This window comes from Apis laboriosa, unplaced genomic scaffold, assembly GCF_014066325.1.
Source record: "Apis laboriosa isolate Shangri-la unplaced genomic scaffold, ASM1406632v1 scaffold20_cov151, whole genome shotgun sequence".
In the NCBI taxonomy this organism is placed as follows: Eukaryota; Metazoa; Arthropoda; class Insecta; order Hymenoptera; family Apidae; genus Apis; species Apis laboriosa.
In genome coordinates, this window is record NW_025222327.1 from 235,289 (window position 1) to 252,984 (window position 17,696).

At 28.9% G+C, this 17,696-nt stretch overlaps 1 protein-coding gene across 1 annotated transcript in view; it reads left to right on the plus strand.

Moving 5' to 3' along the window:
• LOC122712746 (neuronal acetylcholine receptor subunit alpha-7) overlaps positions 1–17,696 on the plus strand; it is a 352,327-nt gene that overhangs the window by 225,620 nt on the left and 109,011 nt on the right. Inside the window, exons 6-7 of the mRNA XM_043932599.1 lie at positions 840–915; positions 7,919–8,113. Coding sequence (XP_043788534.1) covers positions 840–915; positions 7,919–8,113 — 271 coding nt within the window. The remainder of the gene's footprint in view (positions 1–839; positions 916–7,918; positions 8,114–17,696) is intronic.

A 17,696-nucleotide genomic window follows, 5' to 3' on the forward strand; every position in this document is an offset into this window, starting at 1 on the left:
ACCAATACAACAATCAATATATCATATCTACGAAACGTAATTTTCCAAACCTAAATATATCAATCCTGTATATATACAATCAATCGAAACCTCCAAAACGTCACAAAATTTCATGAAAGAAAAACGAAATGAATGAGAATAAAAGTGGATTTCTTTTAATTTAGCATTCTATACCCTTTCGATAAACATAAAGAAGCAAAATTACCAGAGACAAAAATAAAAGAGAATGGATTAAAATAATTAATTAAGTGGTTCTTGAAACGTCACTAGAATAACTAAACTATCATTTTTCAGAATTTTCCTTCGATGATACTCTGAAATCCAACCAAGAGCAACTTTCGAAAAATCGTTACCCTCAGATGGATCATAAGAAATTTATCTTAAAAAGAATTTACGTGTTCACTTGTAAAGAAATACTTTCGAGAGCAACTTGAGATTTTACTCTCAAGCGTACGTTTAAACATCGGCGGAGAAAATGTGTTTCTCTCATTCCTGATTGAGGAAGAATTCAGAGGCTCAGTCTGTCGATGGCCACGGATTTTACCTATTTTTTTTTTTTTTTTTTTTTTTATACAGACATGAAACACTCCTTTATCGACACGCCATCGTTCCTTGAACCTCCTCCTCGCACGATTTATTTATCGAATACCAACACCGCGCGCCATGTTATTCTGCTGCCCATAGCCGCTGCGAAAGTAATGGTGGTAGTAGGTGTAGAAAGCGAAAAGTGACATAAAGCTGTCGCACGTGCATGTATGCCCGCTTCGCTGTGTGTGACCTAGCAGAAATGCCACGGCCATAGATGTTTGCCTCTGTTAATCGAACTTTGACGTTGTTAGGTCGACCTCGTGCTCAGTTCGGAGACGGGCGGTGACCTGTCCGACTTTATCACGAATGGAGAATGGTACCTGATCGGTGAGTACCTCTGGATTTTTTTTTTAAAGTCTTGATATAAAAATATTATAAGAAATTTGCATATATAATTATATATCTTTGGATAAAACGGTTCAAAGTATTGAATTTTAGTAATGGATGATAAATGATGGAAAATTTAATGTACTTGGATTTAATTGAGTAGTGTATAAATGTTGTAACGAATGTAAAATGATGTGTAAACGGTTTGTTGGTCATAATACATAAAATTTCATTTGAAATAATAGGGATATGATTGTTAATTTCATTTCTTTCATTTGTAATAATTATGTCATTGTTGAATATGAATATACTTGTTCTTTTTAAATAATAATTTAATGATATTTTCAATAATTTCAAACATTTTTATTGTTATTTAATTAGTATTAATTTCTCTTTTCATAACATTCTTCTTATATCATTCTTTCATTGAACAATACGTAAAAGAAAAAAAAATAACAATCTTAAATCTTTTCCTTTTTTCTCAATTAGTCAAATTTAGTTTCGAAATTTTTGAAAATAGTAAAATATGCTGATTTTTTATCATGAAAGAAAATGAAAATCTTATCAGTTCTTACACTGAAACTTTATTTTTGAATAAATATTCTAGATTTCGAGACATGAATTTTCGCTCTGTTTAAACAAGCTGAAGAAATCATGAATATATACAACTTATATACACTTTATATACATATATTAAGCACGTATACGTCATTTCTTTATACAATAAAAAATTAGCAAATTTTTTCTTTTCTTTTAAAACACATTTTATTCGTAAATATATGTAAATTGTTATACATATTCTTAAAATTAACACAAATTATTAAAAATACAATACAAATTTTTGTTCAACATTAAAATTTCTTCGTTCTTTCGCGAAATCTTTTAGTAATATTATTAGTAAAATGAGAATTATCGCAATAATGATAATCTTGAAATTCACTGCCTTAATGTTTTTCAAGTAATAAGAAATCTTATTAAATGTCCATAGAAATTATGTAGATATTTTCAATCTTCCACTACCTTAAATTTTAATGAAACAACGAAATACAGGTTATTCGAAATATCTTCGAATTTAATGTAAATTTATCTTCAAGTAATAATAATTTACTTCAATATTCAACACCAAGTAGAACAGACATCATATCTTAGACAACTATTAAACTTAGCTCACAAGCAAGGAATATAAGTCAATAACTATCAGCACCTACAAGTAGCTCAACTCAGTATTAAATCAAGCAATAGATATATAGAGAAAGGAATGTATTAAAGGCAATGTCATATAACTATAACAAAATATATATGTTTGTAGACACGTATAAAATTAAAATAATATTAATATTATTTTAGAAAAATTCTTTTATGTTATTACTATTTTACAAATAATTATATTCAATAATATTATTAGATATGGATATAGAAATAAAATTTCTAATTATCAATTTTTTAATAATGCATTAATAAAAATAATAATTTTTAAAAGAAATTTTTGCAATTTTGAATGCTAAAAATCAATAAGAATACATATAATAAATCATTCGTTATTTTCAAAATATTATTCTCGTTATAGTTTTTTAAATTCTACATTGTTGAAAATCAATTGTTCGCAAGTTCTTCGTAACATTTTCTAATAACATTCTATTATAAATTGCAAATTAACTAGTTCTAACAGCAACGATGGATCGCAAATCGAACTCGTGCCAACTAGTTCTAACAGCAATGGATTATCGAAAATCCATTTTCCATTCTACGCTGATTTTGACACCGTAATAGAATATATGTCAATTTGAAGTATTAACACGTTTCAATGTTGATGCAAGCTACATTCATATCATTCGCATGCACATTATTTTCATTTTAAATATTTGATCCATCGAAAATTCCAGTTAAAAACATTAAATTTCATACATAAAACATTTTGAATATTCTGAATTTTCTATATTAATTAGAAAACCGAGAATCGTGATGATAGAATTCAACGAGTTCAATAGAAAATAGAATTGTAATGTAAATTTCACATTATTTTAAATTAATCGAATTATTCTATTATTTTATCTCGTTCAACTGTGATTCAATATAATAATAAGACTGGAAAAATATATAGAAAAGTATTTTTTTTAAATATCTTTATTAAAATATTATATTATTTTATTTCATTTTGATTTTCAATTTTTTATTTTTCAATGTTTTCAAAATTTCTCTCCTTTCTTAAAAAGATTCTTTGCAAAATAAGTTTAATACTACATCACTTTTTTAAATCATATGTATTAATAAAGGAACTAAAATACAAATAATATCAATTTTCCTCTTCAAAGTGACATTCCACTAAGAAAGTAAATGACTATAATCCATTACACTCTACACATTCATAGTATTCATACATTCATATTTATACATAATGAATTCATTAAGAAACACAATTTTGATAAAACAATTATCTCAGATAAATACAAACTTATTTTTATAAAACTAGAAAGGATATCGTTCCAAGTTGATCTTCTCAAGTCATTCCGTTCTGATCTCGAATCCAATTCTCTCGGAATTTTCTCTGGCCATAACAAAAACTCCTATTTGTGAATACCTCCGCCACGTAACGTTTCTTAATAATGTTTCAACAGAGGAAGCCAATTTCCAGGTTTCCACGGTAAAATGCACTCTTCGTTTTCTCGCGCGCGATATTCGTGTCACTGGCGCGTAAAGGAATGCTGATAGAAGTCGTTAGAAACCCACTTCCACGCTCCTCCAATCCCAAAAACGTCGTTGGGCGATAAAGATATCTCATCGTCTTCCGTTTCATCGTGCATCATAAAGTCTCTAATCGATGTGGCGATCGAACAAGCCTCGAATCGTTTTACGACACTTCGAATCTCGATGTCCACGATTTCTTTCACTCTTGACTCCTTTTCGATACAGCGATGGGATCGAATCAGTGTTGGATTAATCGATAAACTGTGAAATTAAAGTATCGAGGGAAGAACTATTTTTTCAGAAAATAGAATTAATCGAAATTAGAATGATTCAAATATAAAGTTACTTAATAATTATGAGAATCAGAAAGATCTAGAAATGCAATTTATAATTTTATTGTTTATGCAGTCTCATTAAAAATATGAAAATGTATAAGTTAAATGAATTGGTCATACACGAATTGTAATAAATATTTTCAAAAATAGCTAAGAAAAATTTTGAAATTATCTTTTTCCTTTTTTAATGTATTTCTTCTTCTTCTCTTGAAATACATACAAGGAATTTTGTAAGTCAATTTTCCAAACTCATTCGCGAGATATTCGAACCCATCACTATTCGTCACGACAGTTTCGTAGTGTTGTTCGAATTTTTTTCATTTTGTCGATGCTCGCTTGTGAACTTGTATAAAAACGCTTGGCCAGGAATCTGAAATCGAAGAATAATGGAGAATGGTTGCGAGAATCTTAGCGAAATTGCATTAATAAATTCAGCTTTCTTCAATGTGTAGCGTCGCAAGCTCTAACCTTTATCTAGCCTCGATACTTCCCTCTTTTAAGGCTTATAGTGAAAATTCTCGCCTCGATACTTGCCTCGAGAATGAAAAGGTGGGACGAGATGACTTCGAGGTGAGTGTCTGATAGTTTCGTGGACGGTGAGTTTATTGGTGAATATGTTTCGTGGACGGTGAGTTTATTGGTGATTTGACATAAATGGCGAGGAATAGGGTGTGTGCAATATCTTATAAGATGATGCAAAATTGATATGATTCAGAGGAGAATGATTTTGCATAAATGCATATGCTGAAAATGATGCACAGTTTTGATGTTATTATTGAAAATGTTGTTTTCTTTTCTTATTGCTTAAACTAGAATTATCTTTGAAGTTTCGATATTATATTAAGATTGCTGTGTAATACTTTTAGATACTGTGAATTGATGAATATTGTACGAAAGATATTTTTTTTCTTCTGAGAAGATTAATAGAATAATTGTTGTAAAATAGTATACTATTCTTCCTTTTTAGAAATCGTTTTTACAAAAGCAAAATAAAATTAGATTATCGAGATATCTCGAAGATATATTCTTTTTATTTTTTTTTAAACAGTTTTCGATATTGTCGAAGCCAATGTTTGTATTTTTATTTAAAAGCAAAGCGATATCACAAAAGCACAAAATAAAGTTATAAATTCTGAAATTCGTTTTGGAAACATATAAAACAGAACCAAAAAAAAAAACAAGAAGAAAGAAATATAGCTATTTTGCATGAAATTGCGAACAGTAAAACGGTCCCACGGTCCCATAGAGAAGCGCGTGCAGTGAAATAATTAAAATTGCACATTTGCACAATAAGGGCAGATACAGATGCTGCTTCCGTTTTACGACTAGAATCATGTGGGATATTAACGTTCTCCTTGTATAAATGTTAGGAAAAAGTGTTCCAAGGATGCAGCAACAAGTGAAACGTCCTCCTTTTCTTATCCTTGAATCATCAGGTTAAATCGTGAAATATATTATTTAATTAAAGATAATTAAAAGACTCTTTCAATATCTGTCGAACACATGAATTCATTCTTTCGATGATGTTTTATTAAATTTTATGATATCTGTTCACATATATTATTTCAGTCAATATTAAACTTCTTTATTTCGAACAAGGAAGTGAAATTACACTTTAGTAATATACACATAAAGTAGAATAGGATCGTTGAAAGTACTTGTTTTATGAAAGTCAAACAACTTTATAGATATAATCGATGACTTGATGAGAAAAATTTATCATCTCGAATATAAAAAATAAATAATAATAATATTTTATGATATCTTTGCAATTATAACGATTCGAAGTTCTCATAATTTTTTAATTTAAATAATTTCATCTATACACTGATCTTTAATTAAATTTTTAAATTTAATTAAAATTTTATTTTTTAAATTTAAATTTAATTAAATTAATTTAAATTTTATTAAAGAATGCATCGTTTCATTCACGAAAGCGCTTGTCAATAATTTTATTTATTGTAAACGACACCATAAGATTTCTAACAGATGTAGTCGTCTCGTGAAAACAGTTAAACAAAAGTCACGAAGCAACGTGCTCGTATTTTCCTAGTTATGACTATGCTCGGCTATCCCCAACGATGCATGCTTCCCCCTCGTAATTCGAAATTAGTCTGAGAGTTCGTGTCATGCGCGCGATGCACGTTGCTCGCAAAATTAGCGAGCCATGTAATCCGCGCGCCACAGTCAGCTTGATCAAAATTAGAGGTCGAAAGTTAATTACACAAGCTCTCTCAATTTGTTCTTTCCGTTTACGATTAGAGATCCGTTGTATCGTTCGCAATCTTGATTTTGTTCGAAAAAAGCACAAAGATTTGTCTCGAATATAAAGTTAACATTATTGTGCGTTATGCTCGAAACTGAGGATGTCGAAAACGAGTGACCACTATTCATATTATCAACCAGAATGATATTTTTGTCGTAAAGTAATGAATGATCAATTTAAAGAAATATTGTTTATTTTAATACTTTGAAACTACTATTCATATTATCATTCAGGATATTAGTTATTAATATTTATGAATTGTGTATTTAAATTTAAAATTATTAATTAATATTTTTTGTGAAGATTGATATTTCCTTTGTGAAGTAACGAATGATCAATTTAAAGAAACATTGTTTATTTTAATACTTTGAAACTACTATTCATATTATCATTCAGGATATTAGTTATTAATATTTATGCATTGTGTATTTAAATTTAAAATTATTAATTAATATGATTGATATTTCCTTTGTGAAGTAACGAATGATCAATTTAAAGAAACATTGTTTATTTTAATACTTTGAAACTACTATTCATATTATCATTCAGGATATTAGTTATTAATATTTATGCATTGTGTATTTAAATTTAAAATTATTAATTAATATGATTGATATTTCCTTTGTGAAGTAACGAATGATCAATTTAAAGAAATATTGTTTATTTTGATACTTTGAAACTACTATTCATATTATCATCCAGAATAGTAGTTATCAATATTTGATATGCATTGTGCATTCAAACTTAAAATTATTAATTAATACGATTGATATTTCTTTTGGGAATGATCAATTTAAAGAAATATTGTTTATTTTGATACTTTGAAATTCAAACAATTTGCTCGAATCATTAAAACAATAAAACTCTGCTCCTTTTTTATCATAAAAGAATAGCACGAAATTACGTATTGTCGAAAAAGACTGGCGTAAAATTCATATCGATTTCCTATCCATTGTCGAAACCAGTGAAACACGCATCTCCCAAGGGTAAGCACTTAACACAATTACCGTATTCGGCCCGCAACGGGTGTTTAAACTCCTATCGGAATTTGCACCGTGCCAAATTACACCGTCGCGTGCAACAGTCGCCAAACTCACTTTCACACGCGGTCAAAAGCGGCGCGTTGCATGAACGGGAACAAGAGAGGTGTGTAGCGGATGATTTGAATTTCTCCCTGAGCTTCGTTCGATTCAACGAGGATCTGTCTATCTAATGATGCAATACCGTACGATTGTGTACGAAATATATTCCAAAATCTTTTCTGTAAACTTGCCATTTTAAATCTTATCACAATATTGTGTCAAGGTACTATTAAATTTATAGAAATTATATAATTATAATATATAGAAATAATTATAATATATTGAAATTCATATGAGAAAAATTGAAATCTATAATATGAATGTTACAAAAATAAAAATTCTATGATGCGATGATATTAATATTTAAAATCTTTTTCGAATTGCATTGAATAAGCATATGTATAACAATTAACAATTTATGAACTATTAACTAGCTAATCTTGTATTATTGATTTATACGTTTCATATCAAGTAAATTTAATCGAAAATTATTTCAAAAAATATATTCAATTCAAAACAATCTGTCATAGATTTATCCTAATTAAAATCGTGTTTTCAAATATTTACAACAATTGTTATCAAATTATTACAACAATTTCCGTTCTTTACTAACTAAATCTCGCTTTATGTTCCAGGAATGCCGGGCAAGAAGAACACGATAACGTACCAATGCTGTCCGGAGCCTTACGTCGACGTCACATTCACCATACAGATCCGTAGAAGGACCCTATACTATTTTTTCAACCTGATCGTGCCGTGCGTGCTGATATCGAGCATGGCCCTCCTGGGGTTCACCCTTCCGCCAGATTCCGGGGAGAAGCTCACCTTAGGTAACGTAACTCGTAGCATGCCTTGCCTGCCAAGTATCACACCAGCCAAACAATAATACACCTTGTTTCTCTCTTTTTTTTTTTCTTTTCTTTTTTAGTTTTCTATTCTTCCGTTGATTCTTTTTCATGAATTGTCACATATATACACACGATATGTATACTCTGTCTGTCTATCTCTATCTATCTCTCTTTCTATATCTGTCTATCTCTCTTTGTATATGTATGTATGTATTACACATACACTTGGAGTCTTGCGACTGTTTGATTGATTTAGTCGGATTATGTTTCTACGATATATTTTATCACGTTGACCACCTATCTATCTATCGCCACTGAAACGCCATCGAGCTGTATACCGCGTTTCTTTCGCGTTCCGTCACGGAAAGGTATTTGGAATTTCTTTTTTTTTTTTTTTTTTACGGATTAAATCGAAATCGATCGTCGATGTACGATTCGTATGGCCGGACGACATTGCGAATATATTAATTACACGTTTTCGACGTTTCTCCCCTTAATTATTCGCGCTTCCAACGATTCCTCCGTGTCTCTTATCCGCTAAGAGTTAGGCGACAATGGAATTTGGATAGATTTGGATTGAGAGATATGATATCAAAATTGTCAGTACGTCCGTCAGATATATTTATGGATTTTTTGGTTTTTGATCGTTTTGAAAAATTTAAACGTAACGTTGGCAAAAGAAAATTTAATTTTGCGATAAATATTTATTTGAATATTTTTTTCCCCCCTCCCCAAAAATATGGACAATGACAATTTTTGATACTATATGTACTTCTCGACGAGTTTTAGTAGAGATTTTTTTTAATCTCAAAAGGAAAACAGGTGATATTGAAATATCATTCTTCGATTCTTGTCTTCCTCGATCAGAATCAGGCGGCGTCGAGAATTATCGATTCTGCGTAACATCTGGTTCGTTTCATCAATCATTTGTGTTTTAATGAGATCGACCTGGTATTGAGCTTCCTCGATCTTCGACCCTGGTTTGATTAACGCTTCGAGATAATTGCTTTTGTTCGGACGGTGAAAATTATTATTCTTCTCGATTATGATTGGAAATATTGTTTCGTGCTATAGAGCGTATTCACGGTAGTTGTGTATAATAGTTTCGTTTAGGTCGTCTAATCTATTTGCAGATTTATTTTAAGACTCTTTGTCGCGCTTTGTGTTTTTCGATGAAACTCGAAAATTTAAAGAGAATTAAATGGGATATCGTGGTCTTAAACACGTCGATAAATTCGATCAAAATATTCCATGAATATTTCACGTAGGATATTATCCTCGTAATGGTTTATTTGGAGATAATTTTTTTAATAGATATTCGAAGGAATAAATATATATATATGGAAATATATAATATATATTTGGCGATATATCCAAATTTCCATTATGAATTTCCGTGTATTTAATTCTCGAGATGGAAAATTTAATATTTCATTCTTCCTGAATGGGATTATACGTGTATTTGTATACATATTTTCTCATTTGCAAGAATATGTGTTTTATTTATTTATTTTTTTGCAACAATGTTAATTATACCAATTGTATTTAGAGTAAAAGTAAATGGAAAAAAATAAAAAGAATTTGATGATATTTCGTTTAATCCTTAATTTGTGACACGCTTGTATGTTCTTTAATTGTTTCAAATTCAATACTGTGGCAATTTTTGGCAATTGATTTAGCATATGAAAGGGAATATTTAATGATGATGTACATATGCAATTATGTATGGAATTTTTTTTATTAGCTCATTAAACGATATTGGTTTTTTTTATTAATGATGAAAATAAAATACAGTAATTGAAAAAGGAAAACAATTATTAAAATGTGATCAGATTGTTTATTGAAATTTCAATTTTAATAGTATTCATTTTTCAAAAGATAATATTTTTTTGTTCATGAATGGAATAAGTATTATTTTATTTAAAATGGAACACATATTAAATACATTAAATATATTTAAATTCAATTGTTTAATCTTTTAGTTTGTGTGTACATTAAAAGAAATATAAAAGTTTTAAAATATATAATAATTTTAGAAAATTCTTGAGAAAATATTGTGATATTAATTTTCTTTTAGTTATATTCAATAAATAACAATAAATTAAAACTATAGAATAGTAAGAAAAGAGCAAATATTTATAAGAATAGAAACTTTCATATCAATTATTAAATTTGTTCAAAAATTTGTGACATGCTCTGAATTAAATACATATTATCTTATATATTATCTACGTATATAGAAATATAGAATAGCTTATATTTTCAAGATTATTCAATAAAATATAAAGAATATTTTATATAATTGTAACAGAGACCCAGTTTGAATAGGTATTATTCAAAAGGCTAGAAAGATTTCATTAGAACGTTGATATTCCACGTCACTAATTAAGGATCGAACGATTTCTATGGAATTTAACAGTGATAACTGCTATTACTTACGCACGATTTCATCCAACCAGTGATTATTAGACGATATTACAAAAATTTTATTCGCATTCCAACGTGATTCAATAATTTCTTTCTTTAAATTGTTCAGAATAATATTTTTACGAACCAACTCATTGAGTCATAATTTTGATTTAAAACGAGTCGTCCGATTAAATTATTTACTTTTAATCCATATATCTCACAGAACAATTAATCTTTGTCTCAATTTAATAATTTCAATTTCAATTTCTCAAAATTCTAACTCAAAAAACATTACGTATTTTAAAATCAACATAACATAAACCATTTCACTTATGATCTCAATGATATAACTCGAACGTTTCCTAATTTCAATATTTCACTAATAATCACTTATTAAATAAATTCATCTGAGGGAAGAAGCAAAAATATTCTCCGTGTTTCTTCGGAATTTTTATGAGAAAAATCAGTTAGCTGCCTTTCGTATTTTTTCGACGTCGATGGCATGTTAGACACGAGGTTCTCTCGTAAAATGGCGATATCTATGGGAAGGCCGAGGTTCCATCGATATTTTCAGCCGCCTTATGCTCGACCACGATCTCCGTTAACTCCCATCGGGGGCGTCGCGTGATTTCAATTTTGGATCCCGGCTGCATCCCGCGAATTGCGGCGGGGAAAATCTGCACAATACATTGTGCATTATATACGCAGCCATGGTTGGAAGTTGGACCGCTGCCTATCTATCCTTGATGAGGTTGCAACAATTGACTTTGAGATATTCCTTCTGGGATCGGCGGATGGCTTTGTGGCCCGGCCACATGTGGACACATGGTTAATTATTATTAGACTGTTTGGAAATAAATTGCGGTTTCCGAGCATGAAGTCTCAAAATCATCTTATTCGACAGGAACAGAGTTTGTCGAGAGTTTTGTTGATTCTTTTTTTTATATAGATGTTTTGTAAAATGAAGATTGATAAATTCGTAATCATATTTCAATATTAATTGGCAAATTCGAATAAGGAAATAAAATTAAAAAATTAGAATTTATTTCTTGGTAAGTTATCTATTGAGTACTTACAAAATTAAATTTTTTATTAAAATATTGATAAAGTCATTTATTGTTTTTTATAGATCAAGAAATCCTGTTTATATTTTTCATAATGTAATTTCTGGATTAGCAGATAAGAATTCATACAAATAATATCCACGTTTCTATAATTATTTAGATTGTGTTATTGTTTGTATGCATATTATAATTTTGTAAAATTTTCTTGCTAAAATAAGCGACAATTCTCTGGAGTTCTGGGTGAAAATGAATAAAATTCGTGCTGCAGTCAAGGTGTTGAGTTATGTAGAGATTTACAAATATACAAATACTGTCTCTAAACTGTTTGCATATAAAGTCTGTGGATGACAGTCTAGGGACAGTCCAGGAATTCTGTAAGATATGGTATGCAATGTACAAAACAGAAAATTTGCATATAATATCCACGAACAATTTCTACACTCATATTTTAATATCTATTTAAATCTCATTTTATTATATAACTTGCGTATAGCTTATCTTATTGTTACATATAAATCGTGATCAATATTTATTTTCATTTGTCATCATCAAAGATTAATATTTTGTAACTATTAGATGATAATATATATTTTTCATTTTAAAATTGTTTCATTATAATGAATTAAAGGTTTTCAAGGAATAAATTAATTTAATCGAAAAATATTATATAATTAAATATTTCACTGGAAAAATTTAATATGCAATGGAAACCGCAATTTATTGTATATAACTTATATAGTTTGGTATAAAATATGCCCTAAACATATATTAAAATGTATATTGTCTCATGAAAACGAAACTGCATTTGCATAAAAGAATATGAAGAGTTTAGAATATCATATTTCCCTTATTATTAGTATTACAGTTTCGGTATTATAGTCCATTTAAAGTCTATGGTTTATACTAAATACCATAATGTTCCAAATAACTATATAAAATAAAGTCTGAGAAATAAAAAAATACAAATTAAGGAAAAAAATAGGGGAACAAAAATAATTTAAAAAATGAAATGATCTCTCAAAATACATTTTTAATTTATAAACCATAATTATTGCTTCATCAAAGCATTAATACTATTAGTTTTTGAAATTTATTAATAAAAACATATTTATCGAATCTTGTAAACGTTGAATCATAAATTAATCGACACAATGAAAATTCTTTAATCTCTTTTAAAAAAGAAATACTTGTTTTTCGAATAACGAATCCTTGAAATTTATATTGGTCGTGCAAGTTTTGGAGATTTCAAGATCTCAAATGATTTCTATTAATCAAAAACTAATTATAGAAAGTATTTACATCTATGAAATTATCCAATAAGTGTGCCAATCTATGAATATGCTCAAACAAATGGAAGTGGATGAAAAAGAAAGATTGTTTTTTCATACATCTTTTGGAAGAAATTTAATCATAATGGTTTTTCAAAAATACAAATATTGATATTATATATTTTTCTTCTATAAGAAGAAAAAGGTATTATTAAAGTAATAAATATTTCATTTTTAATTCATTAATTCATTAAGAACAATTTTCTAAAGAAAAATTATTAAAGAAAATATTTTTTCAATCGTGATTTTTTCATAAAAAATTGTAAGTATCAAAGCCAATATTCAAGATAATATATATTAATCATGATTAATCATATATTTAATCATGATTAATATTATTAAGAAAATAATAAAAAAATGATAATCTATCATTGGTATTTATCTGATCAATAAAATATATCAAAAAATGTACTTCAAAATTTTTCTTTTAATAGTTTTTATTAAGGAAGAAAACTTTTATATCAAAAGATAATAATTTACACAGAGTATAATTTATTACAATATTTACAATCTTCCATACATGAATAAATACAAACATGTATGTTCTTAAATCTTCAAATTCATTTAAACTTAACTTTCTGTCAAATCATTTTATCATCAGTCCCTATATATCCTTTTCATCATGCAATCGTCCCTCGTCGTTTCGTTTCCTTTAAAAAAAACGTTTGAACGATCGGCACGATTTAATGAAAATGATCGTTTTACTATTTTTCGTTCGACGCGTAATCGAAAGACGTCTTCGAGTGAATCGACTCGTAATAAAAACCGATCCGCCAGAAATATCGATTCCGAATGACCGGCTACCTACACTAAATCAGATTTCATTCCACGTTGCATGTATATATATATATGTTTATTTCAATAGTCTCGCGTGATTGTGTTCGTTTATTTCACTCGTTGAGCACGATCGTTCTTAACTCTTTAATATCGACGTGGAGCTTCGCCTCGTCGAATGGAACACTTTTCACACGAAATAATCCAGAGTTCTGATAGATTTATGGCGAATTACTTCCAGACGTTTCCCTCGTTTATCGTGCTCTAAACATGAATCTTACCAACGTGATCTCTCCAACCTGATCTTTCATAATGTATGGTAGATTGTCAGTGGAATTATTAACAGTGGTCTTAGATTGATTGAAGTGTTTGCAAGCTCTAATATCATTGGGAAACATTGGAAACGTGCATTATTGTTTGGATTAATTGCACCATTTGGAATTTGCTCCTTCTTTGAAAGAAGGAATGTTCATTTTCAAATTGGAAGATACGATAATTATTTAAAAACCAGTTGCTATTTAAATCGGGATGGCTTTTTATGCAGTTTCAATTTAACTATCGAAATAAAAATCTGAAAAATTTATTTTGTGTGAAATAATAATAAGATAATAAAATATGTAATTTTTTTAAGATAAGAGAAGTCTGTGAAGATAGCTACACACAAAACACGATGTAAAACGAAAGGATCGAGAATTCAATTCACTGGTAAATAAACAAATTCTGTTTTTTTTTTTTGTCAAACTATACGTGCTCGTAAACTTCAACTTTATACGAAAAAAATATCTATTGCAAACCGTGCTGCAACAGATCTGTACACAAAAAAATAATAGTACACGATAATCTTCGATAGCCATAACAAATCATTCTCTTCTTTTTTTTTATTTAACAACAAAATATCAAAAAATTCTTCTTAATACTTTTCCAATATTTTTTATCAATAAAAATAGAAGAAAAAAAAGGATGCTTTCCTAAAATAATTTAAATTGCACAATAAGTTTAAATAAATTTTCCATACAAGTTTTAATCCAATTCATTTCTAAAACTTACAATTATTTATAAATATTATTTAAAATCTCTCTTCAACGATTCTCTCTTTCTATCTTACAAAATCTTCAATTATGTGTTATTTATATACGAATTGAAAATCTGCATCGCAACATATTATTCCCAACATTCTAACATTCTATTCTTCATAACTTAATCCTCCTAATCCAAACTTCCATCTCGAGATGAAAAAAGAAAAAATAATCATTGAGAACCACCTTAACCCGTGAAGCTTAAGCCTCTCCCTTAGGAATGATGCGAAGGCGGACGGAGATTTCTGAGAAAGCACAAATTTCGGTGCGCAGAAGGAGGGAGGGAAATTGAATTTCCATTGGACCCATCGCGGGCAACGACAGGATCGATGTTGGCAGGGATTCGAGCTCTCGTCGACAACGTTGTTCCCCGTGCACAATTGCCGCTATGTACACAAGCGGCCCCGTGTATACATACAAATACGGACGTGGCCTGCATGCTGCGTGTCCCCCGTGGATACCGTGAGCGTATAATTTTCACGCACACACCGCCTCGTCCCTGGAAAACACCGTGAAAATGCCACCGTCTCGACAACACATCCACGTCCCCTTTGGGGATGCGCATGGACACACCGCATGTGGCGTGATTTTTACTCGATCGAGAAAGTTTCATCAGCCTTCCTCGATTATTATATATATATAGAGACTTCGCGATTTCATTCCTAGGCCTTCACGTGTGCTGCTTCGATAGATTAATTGCGGAGGTGAAGAGAATGATTTTTTAGGTTGAGGAATAATAATTATGTGAATCCTCTTATTTCTTTTTATTATAATAAGGAATAGAGATTTTATGTATGTATATATATATATGAGTATAATGAAAATTATACGTAATTCTTTTCTGGCAGAGTATTTTTAAGAGTATGAAATTAATGCCCAATGTTTCCATTTTGCAAAAATTTTAAAACAGAAGATAAAATAATTTAGTTGAAATAATTTTATCATCTTGTTGTAAGAGAGATTCCCAGAATAAAATTTTGAACTTGACAAAATTTTAAAACTTGGAGATTGATCTTATTTTCTTAAAGGGATCTCCCATCGACAAAAGAGTTATTGATGCTTCCACGTGCTTTATATAACGAATTTCCTTGCATAAGACAGTTCATCATTCATGTATATCACGATGATCGAATAGCTGGATAGAATATAGGAACAATCTTGATCGATAAAAATAGAAACAGGGATACTACCAGCGAGATAGATAGAAGATAGAATTTCCCGAAACGGTCGTAATTCGTCGAATTTCCAAAACATCGTTGATAATATCAAGTTATCCGGAATATTGGACCGGTGTGGATCTATTCTTATCTAATGCTGGAGCGCTATAGGCTATTGGTCGGAAGGAGCGAGAGTATAATATCATAGAAATTCCATTCCATCCGAGTTTCATCATCGCCGTAGCCTTAGCCAGAACTCGATGTAAAATGGATTCCGCTCGAAACCGGTCCAGAAATAAGATTCTCCTTAGAAATTCCGATTATAGTCGTGGGATCTGCATGCAGTCGGGGATGCTGGGAGGGCCGATGTTACAATCCTCTAATTTCTTGTCGATTTCCGCGATGGGATTGGAAGCGGGCAAAGAACGCTTGAAATGGACGGTGATGCAGTCTGTGTATTCTCTGTGATTTTGGTATTGGCCAATGAGATTCTCGCGAGATTCCACGTTTCGAGGGTTGGAGAGTAGTTTTGTATCTATTACAAATAATTTTGGAATTAGATTGTTCGATGACGTTGAAAATTTTTGTTTGAAAATTGAAATTTTTAAATTTCATGTTATAACTTAAGATGTTGACAAGTTGAGATAATTTTTAGAAAGGATTGTATAGAATTTGGTGGAGTTTGATGAAATTGAAGAAATTTGTATAATGTGTTTGTATTGTAATATTTTTAAAGGGAGCAAAATATTTTATTATATTAAAATTGAAATATTATTGCAAATGATATTGTTTTTAATACTTTCATCATATTTTTAATTTTTCAATTTAACAAATGTTATATAATGCATAGAAATAAACAATTAGGATAAAAAATATTTTTGTGAAATATATTAAAACAGTAGGATAATATAAATTGATATTGTATATATAAAGATGAGATATGCAAAATAGCAATTGAATTATATGAAAACTACATTGAAAGACTTAGTATAAAGACTTAAGTAAAGATAAGAAATTATTAGGATAGTTAAATTTTCTGTTTGATTTTAATTAAGTATCTTAACTTTCTTGATGCCAATAAAGGTCTTTGTAATTAAATCTTAAATTTATCCTCAAAAAAGATTCTTTCTTACAAAGTTCTTTCTTCCAATTTATATTATGAGAATAAAAATTTCACATACAATAAATATATACAATAAAAATCACAAATAAAACAATTGCAGGATATAAAGAATATATAAAGAATATAAAGAATTGTATAGGATTAGAAATATCAATAAAGTAAAAGTAAAAAGTAAAAAGTATAAAGAAGTAAGTAAAAAGAAAATAATTGATGATATTGATATTGTGTTATACACAGAATTATATAATGATAATAATAATATTCTTCATATACAGAAATTCTATTTATTTTACATCTATATCTAAAACAGTTTTACTCATAAATTATAATATATATAGAAAAAGCTTTTTTTATATATTAACTGTTTTAAATTAAGACATTCTCAATTACATTCATATCTGAAGAATTAGCCATGAGAGTATAATAAAAAATAATAATATATATTATAATATATAAATTATTACTATGTAATGTATATTAATAATTAATTAAACATATTTCATTCAAATCTTCTTTAAATTTTACAAAAATATTGAAAATTATGAATGATCCCAAATGTTTCAATCATTTGATCAAAAATAAAACAAAAATTCAAATCTTCTTTAAATTTTACAAAAATATTGAAAATTATAAA